Source organism: Ovis aries, chromosome 19 (assembly GCF_016772045.2).
Source record: "Ovis aries strain OAR_USU_Benz2616 breed Rambouillet chromosome 19, ARS-UI_Ramb_v3.0, whole genome shotgun sequence".
Lineage (NCBI taxonomy): Eukaryota > Metazoa > Chordata > Mammalia > Artiodactyla > Bovidae > Ovis > Ovis aries.
Genome location: NC_056072.1, coordinates 56,322,318 through 56,341,577, shown reverse-complemented (window position 1 = coordinate 56,341,577; position 19,260 = coordinate 56,322,318). Strand labels below are relative to the sequence as shown.

General features: G+C 47.7%; 1 protein-coding gene across 10 annotated transcripts in view; it reads right to left on the bottom strand.

Annotated features, from left to right (window-relative positions):
- TMEM40 (transmembrane protein 40) overlaps nt 1-19,242 on the bottom strand; it is a 43,599-nt gene extending 24,357 nt beyond the window's left edge. For 6 of the 10 annotated variants that reach the window (XM_027957796.2, XM_042236411.1, XM_027957797.2 and 3 more), the window contains exons 1-2: nt 18,998-19,242; nt 18,610-18,909 (exon numbers count right to left, since the gene is read on the bottom strand). In XM_027957796.2, coding sequence (XP_027813597.1) covers nt 18,610-18,634 — 25 coding nt within the window. In that variant the 5' untranslated portion in view covers nt 18,635-18,909; nt 18,998-19,242. Of the gene's footprint in view, nt 1-9,870; nt 10,060-18,609; nt 18,910-18,997 lie in introns of those variants that run through there. The other 4 variants (XM_042236412.1, XM_015102470.3, XM_015102474.3 and 1 more) reach the window with 2 other exon arrangements.
- Nucleotides 19,243-19,260: the final 18 nt, after the last annotated feature.

Below are 19,260 nucleotides of genomic sequence, written 5' to 3'. Positions count from 1 at the left end.
CCCAAACAGTGATCAGACCCATGCCCCCTGTAGCAGAAGCACGGAGTCTTAACCAGTGGACTACCAGGGAGTTCCCAGTTCCCATGATCTCATTTCACGCACACTACTCTTATTTTATGCAGGAAGAAACTGAGGTTCATAGAGACAAGTGACTTGTTCAAGGTCTCCCAGCTTACGGATAGACTCACATCGATTCCCTTCCCTACTAACATGATGCCCCGCTCCCCAGTCCTGGTTAGAGGCCTGTAGGCTTCCCTCTTTCAGCCGCCTGCCCTCATTCTGAGGCTGGTCCTACAAGGACATGCAATACTTAGCATTTTCCTCTGCAAACCCCAGCCCTGCTGAGTCACCGGTAGTGCCAGGGCCACTGCACCCCACAGGCTTTGTTAAACTGGATTTCCACTTCAGTTCAGCACAGATTTCCTAAGCTCCTGCTATTATAAGGGTGGGAGGGACAGTAAGGGACACTGAGCCTTTCCAGCTTCACAGCGCCTTCCCCACCCAGCGAAGGTGGGGCATTGGTGTCTGAGTTAACAGATGGAGAAACTGAGAAGAGAGAGGAAGTTGCCCAGGGTCACATAGTGATTCAGGGGCAAGGCTGGCTCCAGAACACTGTCTCCCAATTCACAGGTTGCTTATCTTCCTCAGGTGTCCCACTTTGGAGAAGAGGGCTAAGACTGAGTTGGATTTTTAAAAAATCTTTATTTATTTGGCTGTGCCCGGTCTTAGCTGAGGCACACGGGATGTTCAATCTTCATTGCAGCATGCGGGTTCTTTAGTTGAGGCCTGTGGGATCTAGTTCCCTGACCAGGGATTGAATCCTGGCCCCTACATGGGGAGGGTGGAGTGTTAGCCACTGGAGTACCAGGGAGGTCCCTGCAGTTGGATTTTCAACAGTGGCCAGGGCGGGACGAGGGCTGAGTGTAAGAGGTGGGCGGTAGTGGGGAGGTGACGGGGTAGGAACCCCATGAGGTTGGGGAATCATCCTGGGCCTTGAAAGCTCAACTAATGACCAACTTTTCCCATAGGTGGACTGTAACGTCGTGCCTTGGGGCCGCCAATGGTGGGCCAGCTCAGTTAAACATGCCCAGGGCAGGAGGTGGGATTCAAGGGGCGCTGCGAGCAGAAATAGCAGCTGGGAGGGGAACAGAGCCGACAGAGGCGTGGACTGTCCTAGTCCACCGGGCATCAAAGCCCCTTCTGGAGACAGGAGAGAGCGCATGGTGTGATCCTGGAGGCACGGCTTGAGGGATCTCAGTTCCCCAAACAGGGATCAAACCCATGCCCCTTGTAGCGGAAGCACGAAGTCTTAACCACTGGACTACCAGGGCATTCTCAGTACCCACCATCTTACCTCACGCATGCTAGTCTTAGCCCAGGAGCAAGTCACAGCTCTGGATGATGTCCTCTGGCTGCTCAAGTCACCCCAGACAAGCCCACGCTATAACATCAACCACATCCCGGCCAGGCAGATGCAGCTCCAGGACAAGCATGTGGGAGTGCTTGAGGGGTGACTGCCCTCCACCCAGGCCAGACTCTCAGCCTCTTCCTCCCAGGGATCTGACTTGTGATGAGTGTGAGTGACACAAGCAGTCAACCAGCCGGCGCTGCTCTGCCTTGCCACAGGGCCCTCTTGTTTCTGCTCCTGGGCGCCATCTTCTCTGCGGTCGCCTTCCTCACACACGCGCTCTGCTCTGCGAGACCCCCATATCCTCCCAAAGAAACCCTTTTATGGTAGCCGGTCGTGGTTTCTGTTATGCGCAGCCAAAGCTCTTGAGTTGAGACAAATGTGTGTGTGTGTGTGTGTGTGTGTGTGGTGGGGTGGTCGGGGAGGTTCGGGGAGGGGCACTCTGAAAGGGTAGGCAGAGCAAACCAGGGCTTGCAAGGCCGGCCAGGGCCCCTGAGGCCCCCACACCATATGAGGTGTTTTGTCACAACTCCAGGCTGGGTTGGGGACCTCCTGGGTTTCCCCATCGCGGTAACCATCTGAGCCAGCTGTCTTCAAGATCTTGCCCTTGAGACCCGTACACTTGCTGAGGACAGAGACCACCTTGGAGCTGGTTTGGCGCCTCTCTGGTTTTCTATTGCTTCTGTAACAAACTCCCACAAACGTAGCGGCTGGAAGCAACACATGGTTACCACCTCGCCGTTCTGTAGGCTGGAAGTCTAGCACAGGTTCACCAGGCTAAAATCCAGGTGTCCATAGGGCTGCCTGCCTTTCTGGAGGCCCAAGGGGAATACCCATTTCCTTGCTGCTGCTTTTCCTCCTTCCTCTCCCACCCCCGACTTTGTCCAGCTTCGTGAGGCCACCCACATTCCTTGGCTTGTGGCTCTTCTTCTATTCTCAAAGCCAGCAATGTCAGGGCAAGTCCTCACGCTGAACTGTTCTGACCTCTTTGGCCTCCCTCTTCCACATTTAGGGACCCTTGTGATGACACTGGGCCCCACCCAGACCACCCATGATCATCTAGGATCATCCCATATGTTAAGGTCAGGAGATGAGCAACCTTAGTTCCACTTACGATGTCCATTCCATTTGGCTGCATAAACTAAAAGGGTCACAGATTCCAGGGATCAGAACACAAGCATCTTTGGGGATCATCACTCTGCCTACCACAGTCTCCCCCCAACCCAGTGCCTGGCTCAGCCCAGAGCTTTCAGAGGCCAAACATCTTCCTTCCAAGCTTCTCTGACTCCACCATCCTTCTGGGCCCTCAAGCTCCAAAGGCAGGAAGGATGACCCAGCTCGTCCTCTCCTGCCAGCCAAAGCCCAAGCCTGTCCTATTTTTCCTTCAAGAGGAGCTGGTTTCTCCATTCCCACTGCCTCCTTCCCAAGAGATCCTACATGGGGACTGAGGGCTTTGGAGCCTGTTATTATTGTGTTCCCATCCCTGTTTGCTGCTCAGCTTCTGTAAAATGCGGTATTAATATCTCTCCCCCTGAGTGTTGTGGGGATTGAAGGATATCATGCCCACAACTAGCCCAGAATACTGTCACCCAGTAAATGAGAGTTTCCCCTTCCTTCCCCATGCTCAACATCTCCCGAACTTGGCTAACGGTCAGATGCCCCTGGGAGCACTGTTGGTAGTGCAGATCCCCCAGCTCTCTTACTCAGAGAGTCTGATGTTCAGAGCAAGGTTAGGGTTAGGGTGCTCAGGGAAATCTGTATCGTTAACAGAGGCAACACATGCTAGGCAGAGTGTGGTCCACTCAGACCACCAGAACCTCTCCCCTGAGTGTTATGATAATCTCCCAGCAGGCTTGCCTGCCTCTAGCCTCCTTTCAAACAAGTTGCTGGGCTGCCCTGGGTTTCAGTTCCCCCATATGTAGAAGTTGCATACTACAAGGTTCTTCCAGCTCTGACATTATAGGATACTAATGCTCTGCTCCTGTTAAAGCCTTCAGGGTTCATCCACTCAATCAGCAAAGGCACTCAGGGTTGATATGACCTGCGCAAAGGCCTAGAACAGCATGTTTTAAAAGTGAGTTACAAATAGACTTTTATGGGCCCCTCAAAATACTCCAAGAAAAAGTGGATTTTATGTTCAAAGAAGTTTGGGCAATGCTGCTCTCCGTAGGTTCCAATAGGAGCTGCACAAGGTGCAGTCACATATGAAAGGCTCTGAGAAGGCCTGCAGGAGAGAAAGCTCTTTCGGTCAAGCTAATCTGGTCCTTCCGCAAACTACACAAGAGCACAGTCCTCTCCCTTAGAATGTAGCTCCATGACTTTTGGCACAGTGTTGGAAACTGTCATCTGCTCCAATCCCTGCCATGTCTGGGGCCAGCATTTTCATCCTGGCATCCAGGCCTGGGCACTCTCACTGGCCACTCTGAACAGTGTCAACTTTCGGCGGCCAGGGTTTTGTCCACCCTTCAAGCAGGACAGTTGGGGAAGGGAATGAATCAGAAACAGACCCTGGGAAGCAGGGGCTTGGAACAGAAATGGTGTTTTCAGAGCTCCAGATCCCATGATGTGGGTGGAAAATCCTCTTGGTACCTTCAGGGGAGGGGTTGGGAGGAAACTGAGTCAGCTGTTGTGAGACTGAGGGCCTGGCTGGACCCTGCCACCAACCCCTGGGCCCACTGCTTCTCTTCTCTAGGCCCTTTTTTTTTTCATCTCTGACACAGAAAATAATGTCACTCACTGAGGGTTTTGGAGCTCACCTGGGGCTGTGGATAAGATAGTACACAGTAAAATGATCTCATTGCTAGAAAAGACCCTGATGCTGGGAAAGACTGAGGGAGAAAGACTGAAGGAGGAAGGAGGAAGGGTCAACAGAGGATGAGATGGTTGGGTGGCATCATTGACTCAATGGACATGACTGTGAGCAAACTCCAGGAGATAGTGGAGGACAGGGAAGCCTGGTATGCTGCAGTCCATGGGGTCGCAGAGTCAGACATGACAAAGCAAAGCTAACACAGCCTTTGTTTATATTAACAGAAGCACAGAGTCCATGGTGAGAAAGGTGACCTCTACATTACCATCTCCTATCCTAGAGCTCAATCTTGGTTCCTGAACAGAAGAGAGTCTAGACAAATCAAGATAATTCAGAGGATAAGGGGGTGTGGAGACTATAGCAAAGAGAATTGGATGAAGGAGCAGGTGTGTTAGTGCACAGCCGTGTCCGACTTGCTCAGCCTAAGGATAAGCACTGCATAAACAGACCTGGTCACTGTCCCCAGGTCTCTGCAGGGCTCCTCCAGGACAGGGGGACCAGGTGGGGCTGTGAGCTCAGAGGGAGCACTCAGGATCTTGGGGAGTCACTGAGGCAGATGCCAGCTCAATATATGGAAAAACTGTCTAAAAATGATAACTGCTTCATGTCACGAGCACCCCGCATGAGAGGTGGCAAGCTGAGGCGTGGCAGTGGTGGGCTTAGATGTCCTTAGCTCAAAACCTATTAGTCTCTCAAATAATAATCTCCAAAGCACAGGAAGGACAAATCGGTTCATCTACTGCTACTTAACTTTTTAAAACTTTAATTTATTTATTTTTGGCTTTGCTGGCTCTTTGTTGCTGTGCAGACTTTTTTCCAGTTGCAGCAAGTGGAGGCCACTCTCTAGTTGTGGCACACAGGCTTCTTACTGCAGTGGCTTTTCTTGTTGCAGAGCACCGGCTATAAGGTACACAGGCTTCAGTAATTGTGACTTCTGGGCTCTCGACCACAGGCTCAATAGTTGTGGCACACGGGCTTAGTTGCAATGAGGCATATGGAATCTTCCCGGATCAGGGATCGAACCTGTGTCTCCTGCATTGGCAGATGGATTCTTTACCATTGAGTCACCAAGGAAGCCCTACTTCTGCTTCATTTTTAGCTAAAAATAGTTAAGAGTACATAGTTCAACTCTGATGTGCACCCTTGGCCATATATCAGATACCCAACGCCATGTCCACTAAGTGGGGTCCCTAAGAGGCCAGTAGGAAAGCCCACAATACAGACAGGTCTGCTGTGGCCACATTTCCCATTCCTCCATGGTCAGCCTATTGCCCTATATTGCCGTGTCCTGGTGGTGGGTTAGAATCAAACAATGCAGCTTTAACTGAATCAGCCCCTGTAGTGTGGACGAGGGGCTTCAAAGAGTCCCTGTCAAGAAACCACGGGAGGAGATAGTGCTTATCAAGAATGTACAAGCCAGACACAAGAAAAGCGTGGAAGAGACCCACCACTGCTCCTAGTTCAAGTCCTACAGCAGCCAGCCTAATGTTGCAAATGATAATGAACAGGATCTCAGACACACACACTGCTGCTGACTGAAATCATAATAAGAAAAGTCCTTGAAAGGTGGACTTCCATTCATTATTGTTGGTGATGGAAAGTCTGAACTCTGGTGTTGGTGATGGAACTCTGAATATACTATGTTGGGCCTTGAGATAGTAACTAATGGTTGCAGTACCTGTATATGACAAACCTAGACAGCATATTAAAAAGCAGAGACATCGCTTTGCCAACAAAGTTCAGTATAGTCAAAGCGATGGTTTTTCTAGTAGTCACATATGGATGTGAGAGTTGAACCATACAGAAGGCTGACTGCTGAAGAACTGATGTTTTTGAGCTGTGGTGCTGGAGGAGACTCTTGAGAGTCCCTTGGACTGCAAGGAGATCAAACAAGTTAATCCTAAAGGAAATCAACCCTGAGAATATTCACTGGAAAGACTGATGCTGATACATATGTATATATATAGAGAGTATACATATGTAGACTATATGTGTATATAAATGCATGTATATGACTATAACATATATTACCACATTTTGTAATACAATGTCAGAGAGCAGACATCTAATTTCTTAGTACTAAAAATATAGTAAGCTCATGCCAGGGAAAAATTGTTTAAGTAGAGGGTTGCAATGATCTTGAAGCTTTTCTCTCTTAAAGAGACATTTTTTGCTTCACCTAGTTAATTAAAACGAAGTTGCAAAATGGAATTTCAGTATCTTGTCACTCTTTTTCATACATTTTTAGAAGTCTTGACAATGTACAGTGGTGAGTCCAAGGTGTCTTTTTTAAAAAAATGTTACATGCCCAGTTACAAACACATACACCACTCACAAGAATAAATATTCACAAAATACAACTAAAGCCTCTTTTGTGTATCTAAGCATAATCTTCCTCCATAAAGTGACAATACTGGCAATAAAACTTGAGGACCTAGCTTTTGAAATAAGAATCACAGCCTCCTCACATTTTATAAGAGTTAAGAGAAAGGTAGAATGCCTCTTTACACCTTTCTAAAACAATTTCCTAGAATCCTGCATTTTGAGACCTCTTTCCAATAGCAGGTCTTTTCTCTTAGCAAAAGAAGCACATATCTTTCTGGGTTTTCCCCAAACAAACAAATGTAACTTAACACACACTTTCCTTCTGTGTCTAATTTCCTTCCATATTAAATCTTGTGAAATAGCTGTCAATTCTCATTGAAGATTTAAAGGCCTTGTTAGGAAAAAGGGATCCTATTATACATATCTTATATTCCAAAGTGTAATATAAGAAACCCCTTCACTTCCAGAGTCTTGCTGTTTTTAATAAATGATATATATTAATGATATTTTGAAAGTGAAAATCATGTGTGATACTTGTGTATCTCTCATGTCTCCTTGAATGTTTCATAAATATATGAAGGAAGAATGAATGTAAATAAATGTACTACTTTGTATTTCTCAAAAATAAAAACATTTTACTATAAAAAAAAAAAAAAAAAGACTGATGCTGAAGTTGAAGCTCCAATACTTTGGCCACCTAAAGCGAAGTGCTGACTCATTGGAAAAGACCCTGATGCTGGAAAAGATTGAAGGTAAAGGAGAAAGGGGTAACAGAGGATGAGATGGTTAGATAGTATCACTGACTCAATGGATGTGAATTTGAGCAAACTCTGGGAGACAGTGAAGGACAGGGAAGCCTGGTGTACTGCAGTCTATGGGGTCGCAAAGAGACAGACAAGACTGAGCAACTGAACAACAACAATTCGTATATAATTTCTAAATCCATAAATAAATATATGTGTTGGGGGTACCTAAACATTTTTCTTGGGCAGACGGTGTTATCAACAATTTGATGAACACTGCTCTGGATTTTTAGGCCCAGCTAGACACTAGGGGATGCTATTCCCTGTTTAGGTTGGAGGTCTAATTAGATTTGTTTTGGATTTAGGAACAAAAAAACTAGTGGGAAGTGTGCTCCTGAGTAAACTTTTTTGAAGTTCACAACAACAACCACAATGTTTGAAAATTAATGGGAAGAAACCAAAAACTCTGAAGAGGTTTTCCATGGCTCTGACCCTCCGAGGTGGGTGTCTTGTTAAACAGCCAGAGCCAGGTCAGGCTCCTCTTTCTCATTCTCTCATCCCAGATGCTCTCAGTTTTTCTGTCTTCTCTCTCTCTCTTTCTATCTTTTCCCAGCAGTATCTCACATTCTCTCTCTCTCTCTCTCTCTCTCTCTCTCTCTCTCTCTCTCTCTCACACACACACACACACACACACACACACACACACAATTGGCAACAGCAAAGACCAGACAAAAGGCATCCAGAGCAGGAGAAAGAGCTTGCTGCCTCTTGAATGTCAGACAGACCCAGACTCACTTCCCACCTCTACCGACCACCGACTGTGAGATCACCTCAAGTCTCCCCCAGTCTCAGAGCCTCAGAATCTCCCCTGGAATAGCCACATCAACAACTCAACAATAACATGGTAACCCAATTTCAAAATAGCCAAAGGCTTTCAACAGACATTTCTCTAAAGAAGATGTACAAATTGACAACAGCATATGGAAAAATGCTCAACATCATTAGTCAGTATAGAAGTGAGAATCAAAACCACAGTGAGATACCACTTCACACCTACTAGGATGGCTACAATATGAAATACAAATAACAAGTTCTGGGGAGGAGGTGGAAAATTTGGAAATCTGACATATTATCGGTGGAAATGTAAAATGGTGCAGCTAGTTTGGAAAACAGTTTGAATTCCTCACAATGTTACACACAGTTTCACCATAGGACCCAGCGAGTCATCGTAGTATATCCAAGAGAATTGACAGCCTATGTACACACAAAGACTTGTGCATGACTGTCCGCAGCAGCATTATTCATAATAGAGAAAAAATGGAAGCAACCCAAATATCCATCAATTGATGGGTGAATAAACCAGATGTGATATCATCATACAAGATTCTTCAACCATAGCGAGGAATGAAGTGCTGACACGCGCTAAAACATGCATAAACCTTGAAAACATTATGCTCAGAGAAAGAAGCCAGTCAGAAGAGAGCCCCTATTGTATGATGCCATTTACATGAAATGTCCAGAATAAGCAGATCCATAGAAACAGAAAGTGGATTAGCGGTTGCCAGGGAGAAGGGGACACAGCGAGTGACTACTAGAGGGTATGGGGTTTATTTGGGGAGGATAAAAATGTTCTAAATTAGACAGTGGTGAATAAACTGAAACTCAGTTTCTTCACAACTTGGTGAATAAACTGAAAACCACTGACGTGCACACTTTAAAAAAGGTGAATTTTATGGCATGTGAATCATATCTCCATAAAGTTATTTAATTTTTTTTAAAAGAGAATCTCCCACATAGAGCTGTTATGAAAATGAAAGAAGGCCTCCATTGACGATGACCAGTAGGGTCCCCAGTCCAGGTGTGTGGCCAGCATGTGGGAGACGACATGCTAACAGGGTGACCTGGCAACGATCTCAAAGCACAAGGACCCCAGTTTTTCAGAAGGCTGCGCCAGCCCAAATTCAGGGAGACGCGGAGACAGGAGGGGGTTCATTAGTATAGATCTGCTTGGACCCCAAAGAGGACAAACACACCCTTCTTACGTGACTTTTCTCTCAGTTTCTAAACAAATCAAGTCAAAATGATAAGCCCCAGACCATAATCTTTCCCGTCCCCAGTGAAACGAAAAATGGGATGGCTTCTGACCCAAAAGCCGCCTCCCAGGAGAGAAGCCAGGATGCTCTGCGCACAGGTGAGGGGACTGGGGCTCCCTCGCGGCCGCACCCCCGCGCCGTGAGCTTCTGACAGCAGCGGGGCTCCCCCTTCCCCCAGCTCTCCGTTCAGTACTTTTTCCTCAAAGATGCCTTCGAGCCCCGAGGCCAGGGCAGCTTCTGCGGGGAAGAGGAGGGCGTGTGTGAGGAAACACCCGTCAAAGCTGTGGGTCCCACGAGGGCGGAGGGGGCAAAGCCTTCCGAGAGTTCGCCAGACCCTTCACCTCACAAATGGGGAAGCTGAGGTCGTAATGTTTCTGAAGGCCCCGCAGAGCAAGTTAGCGACAGACCCGGAGTGGGCCGGCGGGACCCTCCCAGCACGGGGGAGGAGTATTCTCGCTCCCCTGACTCTCCCGAGGAGACGGAGGCGCTCACCTGACTGGGAAGCCCCTGAGTGGGACTCAAATTCAGGCCCGCCGGGAACCGCAGAATGTCAGGCCTGCTGAAGAGCTTCTTTCTCCCCAAAACTCCGAAAAAAATCCCCCGCCCCGCTCAGGCGCCCCGTGTGCCTTACCTGAGCTCTGGAGGCAGGTGCGCGCTGGAGGCGAGGCGACCTTGGACTGCGGGTGCCGGGGGAGGGGCGGGGGAGGAGGTCGGAGAGGTGGCCACGCCCCCGGCGGGGAGGGGGCGGGGCCTGACGCTGCGCCGGGGGCCCCAGGTTCACATGCTCACCCGCGTGGCATTCCTTTCCGCGGTGCCGTCGGCCCCTGGCCTTCCTGTCTGACCTGACTCTTACCCCGGTATACCAGGAGGGCAGATGGGGCGGCTGTCTCCTCCCCCCGGGGCCATGGCCATGCCATCTAACTTCAGGGCCTGTAGCACCACTCTGGCTATGTCAAGCTCCGTCCTAGGGCCGCCTCCTCTCTGCCATGGGTGAGGCTGACTCAGGGCACAGCCATGTGGGCCAACCTGATGCTCCCCCAGGACGGAGGTTAGACCGGCAGCAGAAGAGGAGGCTCCAGGCTCAGTGTTGCCTTGAGAGACTCCTGTGAGTGGGGCTGGCGGTGCCCTCCGGTGGTGAGGAAACTACCCAAAGGCTAGAATATCTACTGACTTGTGGATCCCAAATGGGTGGGGGTTGGGGACAGACCTCTCAACGTTGAGGCCAGAATTAACTCCAGCTCAGCTTGCCTCTCTCACTCACCTCTCAAACACTCTGGAAGAAGGACAGTAAACAAGTCCTACCCTGCCCTGGGTAGCACCCTGAGGGAGACAGGCCATGACAATCTCCATGAAGGCAAGGCCCAGGCAGCTGGGGGTTCCCAGGAGGGCTTCCTGGAAGAGGAATCATCTAAGCTCAGGAGTCATCCTTGGAATCATCCCTGACTCTTAGCTGTCTCATACACTGGTTCTGACTTCTCTGGAAAACCCTATTGGCCCTCCCTTCAACATATTCTGAATCCAGCCTCTTCATGCCATCTCCTTGCAACCACCCTGGCACCCACTAGTCTCTTCGCTCCTGTCCACCACCCACTATCTGTTCTCATCAGGGCAGCCAGAGGGATCTGGTTAAAACCCAAGTCAGCTCATGTCCCCCCTCATGTCCCTCTGCTCAGCACCCTCCCAGGACTCCCCCCTTACTAACTTCTATTCTTACATAGCCCTATACTGTGCCACCCACTTCTTGCCCTCTCTGACATTAATTACTATAACGTCCTCTCTCACTCTGCCCCAGCCACCCAGGAATGTGCTCCAAACACTCCAGTTAGGCCGTCCCTCCTCAGGGCCTTTGCCCTGGTTGTTCCCTCTGCCTAGAGTGCTTTTCCCAGACAGCCACCTTGCTCCTTCCCTCACTTTTTCAGGTCTCTCTACCCAAACGTCACCGTTTCCAAGAAGCCTTCCCTGACCACCCTGTATATAGTAGTAACCACCAGCACCACCTTTCTCTTGCATCGTACTTTACTGCTCACCATCAGACACGCTATTTTCTTGTTATGTATACTTCCTTCTTATGTGTTTGTTAGTTTTAAGATCTGGAACAGTGTCTAACACATAGTAGGCGCTTGATAAATTTTGTTGAATGAGAGTGAGCTGAAAGGGTAGCCCAAGATGCATTCCAAAGGTGCAAAGGTTTAGAGGTAGAGGGCACCAAGTGTGCAAAGGTTTAGAGGTAAGAGACACTATTGTGTTGAGGACCTGCAAATGAATTCAGTAAAGTGGGAGAGTGGGGGGCTTGGCGGCTAGAGGAGGGGAGAAGGGAAAGAGAGAGAGGACGTGGAAGCCACATCAAGATCAGGCATTATCCTGAGGGTGATGGGGATATGATCAAATCTTACGTTTCGTATCAATGATTTGGCCGCTGTACTGTGGATTGGGGGGCAAAACATGAGGCGCAGGATCCTGGTGAGCTGGTGCAGTGGCAGGAGTAGAGAGGACTAGGGAACGGGCACTGCATTGTGCAAAACAGTGGCCACCAGCCATGTGTGGTTTCGGAGCCTTTGAAATGTGGCTGGGCAGAGTTGAGATGTACTATAAGTTAAAATGTATAGTATAATTATATGTTAATTATTAATATTAAATTATTTATATAATCTATATATTATATATTATAATCATATATTTTATATATATTATAGTGATATGTATTATATTGATATATTATAATATATAATATAAATATTGTATATTATATAAATAATAATCTATAATACATCTATTATAATATAATATATAATACCTATATAGATACTATCTATATATAATATATAATATCTAAATAGATAATATATATTACATATATCACATATATATCCTATATATGATATATCATATATAGCATATATATAGCATATATATTAAATCATATATATCATATATATACATATATATTATTTCATACATGTATTATATGTTATATCTATATAGATACTATATATTTTTCATATATAATATATGGCATATATTATATATAATACATAATATCTATATAGATAATTACATTTATCATATATATCATATGTAATATCTATATAGATATATGTTATATACAATATATAAATACATATAATAAATTATATATTACAAATATATATCATATAATTATTTATTATAATAAATATGTCATATTATATATCATATATAATATATATCTATTGTAATATGTGATATATATTTATTATAATCACAATATATTATAATATGCTATATATTATATATTTATTATATTATAATATATTTGAATATAACATAATTGTATTATATATTATATTTTACATACATAATATATCATATTATTATATTATACAATACATTCTTTATATATTATATATATATCCATATATACACATATAGTGAATACATATGTGTATGTGTGTGTGTATTTGTTTGGGGTTTTTTGGCTATGCAGCTTGTGGGATCTTAGTTCCCCAACCAGGGATCAAATCCAGGCCCTCAGCCATGAGAGCCCAGAGTCCTAACCACTGGACCACCAGAGAATTCCCTCACAATATATTGCCACTGGACACTGTTGATTTAGAAGGGAGAATTGAGAGGGCTTGGTGGTCTGGACTGTGCAGGTGAGGAAGAACTTTGGTCTAATAGCAAGTCTCCTCTCCCCTCTAATTGCTCCTTTCTGATGAGACCATGCAGTCCAGTGGCAGAGAGAACTGGCCAAGAGAGAGCCAAGAGGGTTAGTTTCATCTCAGTACAAGGACACACACAAGTCATATCTTCACAGTAAAAACTATCTAGAAATGAAATAGGTTGACAGAATAGGCAATGAGATCTCCGTCCCTGAAAAAATAAACTTGAGAACCACCATTAAGCAAAGGGAAGGAAGTTGAACTAATCAGTTATCCTCAAAATGTGGTCCCTGGACCAGCAATATCAGCATCACCTGTAACCTTTTTAGAAAGGCAAACTCTTGAGTCCCATCCTAGTCCTAATGAATCAGAGACTCTGGAGGTGGAAACTGCAATTTGTATTTTAGCCACCCTCCAACACGCCGACTGAGTCTGGTGCTTGCTCACATTGAAGAACCAAATGGACTACATTATACTTCCTACCACTGAAAGGTGTCAGTGACTGGCACGTAGTAGTGCCCATAAGACCCAGTCAGTACCTCACGTTTACTATCTTCTAGTTCCAGGTGGTTCAGTGGTAAAGAAACTACCTGCCAAGCAGAAGACACAGGTGGGGAAGATCCCCTGGAGAAGGAAGGGGCAACCTGCAGTATTCTTGCCTGGGAAACTCCATGGACAGAGGAGCCTGGCAGGCCACAGTCAATGGGGTTGGAAAAAGACGAACGGAGTGATATCCCGTCCCTCACAATGGAGTGAGCGCACAGAACAGAGCAGTCCCAGGTGAGGGCACTTCCCCTCTCTGAGCAAGTAAGAGTTGACCTCCGGAAGGATGGAGGGAGGACCTCCAGGCATTTCCTACCTCTCTGCCGTGGGCAGATCTCCAGGGCCACGACAGAGCTGCCAGAGGCATGAGGAAGTCCAACTTAGCTCCATCCTGAGGTGACCTCACTGCTGTGTGTATGTCGGGAGAATGATTCATGGGACAACCTCCCACCATCCTGTGGGCACAGCTGACAGCCCCGAGGAGCAAGCTCAGCAGCTGAGCGTGGCATCCGGCTTCCCTGCATTCCAGAACTGACAGCGGGGGTGGGGGGCCCCCTGACTCAGCAGGCACGTGAACTCTGCAGACAGCAGTTACACAGCTTGACAGCCTGGCCTCAGTCTCCACATCCGTCACAATGGGGGAGACAGCTGTCCCAACCCGTGGTGAGACTATTTGTATGAAGTGTTCCGGGCGGTGCCTGGATGTAGCCAGCCCTTCCTAGGCCTTGACACACTTGTAATGAAGCTCTGGGATCCCTCAGGCTGATGGGAACTCCCCAGAGACTTCCTGGGTCTGGTCTGAGAGTGATACCCTGGGGGTGTAGGGGGCTGGAGAACGTGCCCCTACTATGAACACCCTGGAGCCTGGTTCTCTTTTTAATTGTCATTAATTATTAATTAATTTGTGCTGGATCCTTGTTGCCACGCGGCTTTTTCTCTAGCTGTGGTGTGCAGGCTTCTCGCTGCGGTGGCTTCCGCTCTTGTTTCGGAGCACAGGCTCTAGAGCGTTCAGGCTTCAGTAGTTGCAGCGTGCGAGTTCTAGAGCACAGGCTCAGTAGTCGTGACGCACGGGCTTGCTGGCTGTGCGGCATGTGGGATCTTCCCAGATCAGGGATCGAACCTGTGTCTCCTGCATCAGCAGGTGGATTGTTAATCACTGATCCACCAGGGGAGCCCAAGCCCAGTTCCTGACGTGAGTTTCTACTTACTCACCAAATGGATGCCTCTGACGGCAGGGCCTGTCTTAATCATTTTCAAACATTTCTTAAATGAATGCTGTAAACAGGGACTATTGCCCCATTCCTTGGATGGGAAAAGTGAGAACCAGAGGAGTAAAGGACTGCTCAGCATGACCTAACAGATATGGCTAAGTCGGGACTTGAACCCAGGTTTCCCTAACTCCAAAGGCAGGACTTTCTTCACTCCTCCATGGAGAAACTCCAACCTAACCTAGCTTAAAAGCTCCTGTACGTGTCATTTAAATCTACGTCTGAAGAGGCAGCCTCTGGCCTTTGCAATTCCATATTCTTTAAGAAACAATGGGTGTATCTGAGGCAATCTGAGATGGAGTTGAAAATAGTTTTACATCTAGATTAAGCCTGACTCACCCTGGGCCTCCAGGCCTCAGTTGTTTCAACTATGGAATGGGCCAATGGAAAACTTCTGCAGCTGAAGGCAGAAGTTGGACCTGGTCATCTTGAGAACCCTCTGACTCTCAGACACCAGTGTCTCAATGCCCCCTCTAAAGAACAAAGACAAGAGCTACTTTTATTTTTTTACAAAAAGGGGGTGGGCGGACTTCCCTGGTGGCTCAGTGGTAAAGAATCCGCCTGCCGGTGCAGGGGAAATGGATACCTGGTCCAGGAAGATTCCATGTGCCATCGCGTAATTAAGCCTGTGCTCCACAAGAGAGTAGCCCCCACTCCCCGCAACTAGAGAAAGCCCTCGCAGAGCACTGAAGACGCAGCACAGTCAAAAATAAATAAATAAATAAAACAGTGTGTACTTGTCAAACAAATTATAAGAAGGGGGTGAGTGGTGAAAAAATCCACCCTAGGACATTCTGAGAAATGCAAAATAAGGGATTCAGACTCAATTTAGGTGGCTTTTAATGTCTTTTTCTTTTTAAGCAGAAAGATCCTCTTGACAAGTAAAATTTAAGGCGTTCTATCAGATCAGAGTGGACTTCTTTTTAGCTGAAGTGGGGGTCCTGGGGCTATCAATGGGAGCACCTGCTCAGCATCACCTTGCAGGGCTATCTTGAGGGCCTACTGTGAGCTACTTTGTGTCCAGCACACAGCTGGAGCTTTTTAGAAGGGGCAGGATGCATTTCCTGTGTCTGTGCCCCATACAGGCCATCCAGAAAGCAAAACCTATGAAGTGCCGTAGTTGTAGAAATCGGAGCCCAGTGAATTTTGTGAACACTCTTCTAACAAACGAATTGCCAACAGACATCTTTAACACAATCTGGGAAATTTGAATATGGACTAAATATTAGATTATTTAAAGGTTAGTGCTATTTTTGTGAGGTATGATATTGGCACGGCAGCTATGTAAAAATGTCATCGGTTGGCATGGCAGGCTGAAGCAATTGCTGGTGACAGGACTTTGGGTCTGGGATTTGCTTGCTTAAAAGCATTCCAGCTTTGGGAAAAATGTGGGAGGGGGAGACAGGAGGGACAATCAACCAATGTGAAGAATAGCAGAGGCTAGGGGATTCGTAAACGGGAGTTTATTAGATCAATATTATTCTTTCTACTTCCGTGTACATTAGGACATTTCCATAAAAACAGTCTTTGAGCATGCAGTGTTACTGAGTTCACCTGGAGAAAGGCGGTCTTGTCCTACCCTAGTGTCTGAACTGTGGCTTCCACTGCTTCGTCTGCAGCCTGTATTTAAGCAACTGGGTATCAGGAAACTCCTGGCTGGAACTGCTGCTGTGAAATTTCCAGCTGTGAATTGTGTCAGCCTTGGTCATCCTGTCCCATACTTGCTGTTGGGTTTGCAAGTATAGTTCTGTGCTTGAGGAGGTAGTCATAAAGTTCTTTTAATAAATGCGCAAGTCGTTAACCTTTATGATGAATAAAAAGAACAGAAAGAAGAGAGGAGGGAGGGAGAAAAGAGTGGGGGAGGAAGGAAATAGGGAGGGAGGGAGATTTTAAAAACAGCTTTTGAGATCGTCTTCTGATCCAAGACACAAATGTTTGGAACAGTCTCACCCATGCTGGAAGGACACAGTGCCTATAGCCTGGGAATTCTCCTAAGAGCTCTGTCTGGGCAGTGACATTCCTGTGAGCAGTGTCTAACTGGGCTCAAGCCCAGGGAGATGTCACAGGACTCACCTGTCCTGCAGGTATGAGGAGTGGATGCAGGGCACCCTGTGATGGAGCCTGAGACTGTGGATACAAGCATGCGTGCCTGGAACACTGGCCTGGTTCTCTGCCTGGAGGATGTATCTGCTCCTCAAGGGTGGGCTCACACTTCCCATCTCTCTCCTCTGTTCCCACAATCCTTCCCTCCACCATCCGACTCAGTGTGCGTCTCCTCTACAAGCTGTAACAATAATAAAAACAACTAACAGCTACAGTTCACTGCAGGTTTGCCGTGTGCCCGGCATTTAGCCAAGAGCTTTTCCTTCTTGGGTGGGTGCTATTATTTCCATCTTATAGATGTGGAAACTGAGGCTCAGAGGGGCTGAGCCACTTATGCGAGGTCACACAGCTAGAGGCGACTCAAATTCAGCTCTGTCTTCTCACCAAAGTAGTTCTTCACCACATCTCTCTTAGTTTCCCTCCATATCCCCCCTGTGTTTAGCAAACAGCCCAGCTCTTTGGTAAAGACTGACAGGAAAACTCAGGGCTTCCCAGGTGGAGATAGGGGTAAAGAACTCATCTGGCAATGCAGGAGATGTAAGAGGTGTGGGTTCGATCCCTGGGGTCAGGAAGATCCCCTTGAAGAGGGCATGGGATCCCACTCCAGTATTCCTGCCTGGAGAATCCCATGGACAAAGGAGCCTGGAGGGCTACAGCCCATGGGGTGGAAAAGAGCTGGACACGACTGAAGTGACTGAGCACCCACAGATGAATATTCATTGCTTGGATCCTTGGCTCCCCCTACAGGGCTGGAGCTGCCCCAGCAAGCTGCCCGCCTAGTTCACGTCCCAAAAGATGTGACAGAACAAAAAGATAGGTCGGAACAAGAGTTTAACCTTGTTTGCCTCAAGCCCAGATATTTTCCTAAATAGCTTGTGGTTGTTGCTGTTTACTTGCTAAGTCATGTTCAACTCTTTGCGGCCTCATGGACTGTAGCCCGCCAGGCTCTTCTATCCATGGGATTTCCCCAGGCAGGAATACTGGAGTGGGTTGCCATTTCCTTCTCCAGGGGATCTTTCCGACCCAAGGATCGAACCTGCATCTCTTGTGTCCCCTGTATTGGCAGGTGGATTCTTTACCACTGAGCCACCAGGGAAGGCCCACATGTGACTGGTGGCCAGTATACGGGACAATGCAGGTACAGAAAATTCCCAGCATTGCAGAGTTCTATTGGACAGTGCTGCTCTGGAGCCCAGAAGCCCATAATAACAGGTACCCAAGAAGTGTGTTATAAAATAAAGATTTCCTTTATCCCCTTCTTATAAGGGTGAGGCGAACATAGCTCAGAGAGGTTGTGTCATTATCCCAAGGCGTCACAGTCAGGAAGCAACTTCGCGGGGATTTGAACCCAGGGTTGACTTGCAGACACGACTCCTTTTTCCAAGAACCAATGGCCTCCTGGCTGTTTAGAGAATCTCTTAAAAAAAAACAAAACTGATTATATATATATATATATATGTATATATTATTTATTTATTTTTTACTGTGCTGGGTCTCGGTTGTTGCTCAGGCTTTCCCTAGTTGCAGCGAGTGGGGCTACTCTGCAATTGTGGTTCAGGGGCTTCTCATTGCAGTGGCTTCTCTTGCTGCAGAGCGCACCTCGAGGGTAGTCGTGGCACAGAGGCTTAATTGCTCTACCTGTTTTCCGATAGATCCTGCCACCCTGAGCTTGTACCTACCTGCGGAGAAACTGGGCAGCTTCATTTAAGAATTGTTGCCCAGTCTGGGGTCAGTCCTGATTCCATCCCTGATTGACTGGCTGTGTGACTTGCAGCAAGCCCCTCTGCCTCTGTGGCCTCAGTTGCGTTGGGTGTAAGATGAAGAAACCGGCCGTGATGTCCTGAGGGTTGGGTGAGGCAGGCAGAAGGCCTGGTGCGACAGGGTACTACTCTTCATATCCTGTCTGGCTTTGGGGTGGGCCGCATGGGAAGTGCGCTGGTTGGCTTGACCGACAATAGCAGCTCCTGTTTCTGGAATGCCTGCAGATGAGAAAGCTAGGCTTAGAGAGATCAAGTGACTTGGCCAAGGGCTCACAGGAGCAGAACTGACCGAGGTGGGGGCTCCCACCTGAGACTCTCTGGTCACCGTGACTGTGTCTCGCGAGCAGGGATCCAGGGTACCACGGGGAGTCGTAGGGAGGAGCTGTCCCCTGAGAGGTGGTGAGCTCCCCGTCCGCGGGAGTGTGCAAGCCGGTGATGGGCCCTCGTCTGCGACAAGGACGCCGGGGAGGGATCCGCGAGCCCCTCGGCCGGCCCCTCCCGCCTGCCGCCTCCCGCAGCGGCGGCCGCGGCCGCGGCGAGCGCGGCGCCGGCAGGCGGGGCGGGGCGGGG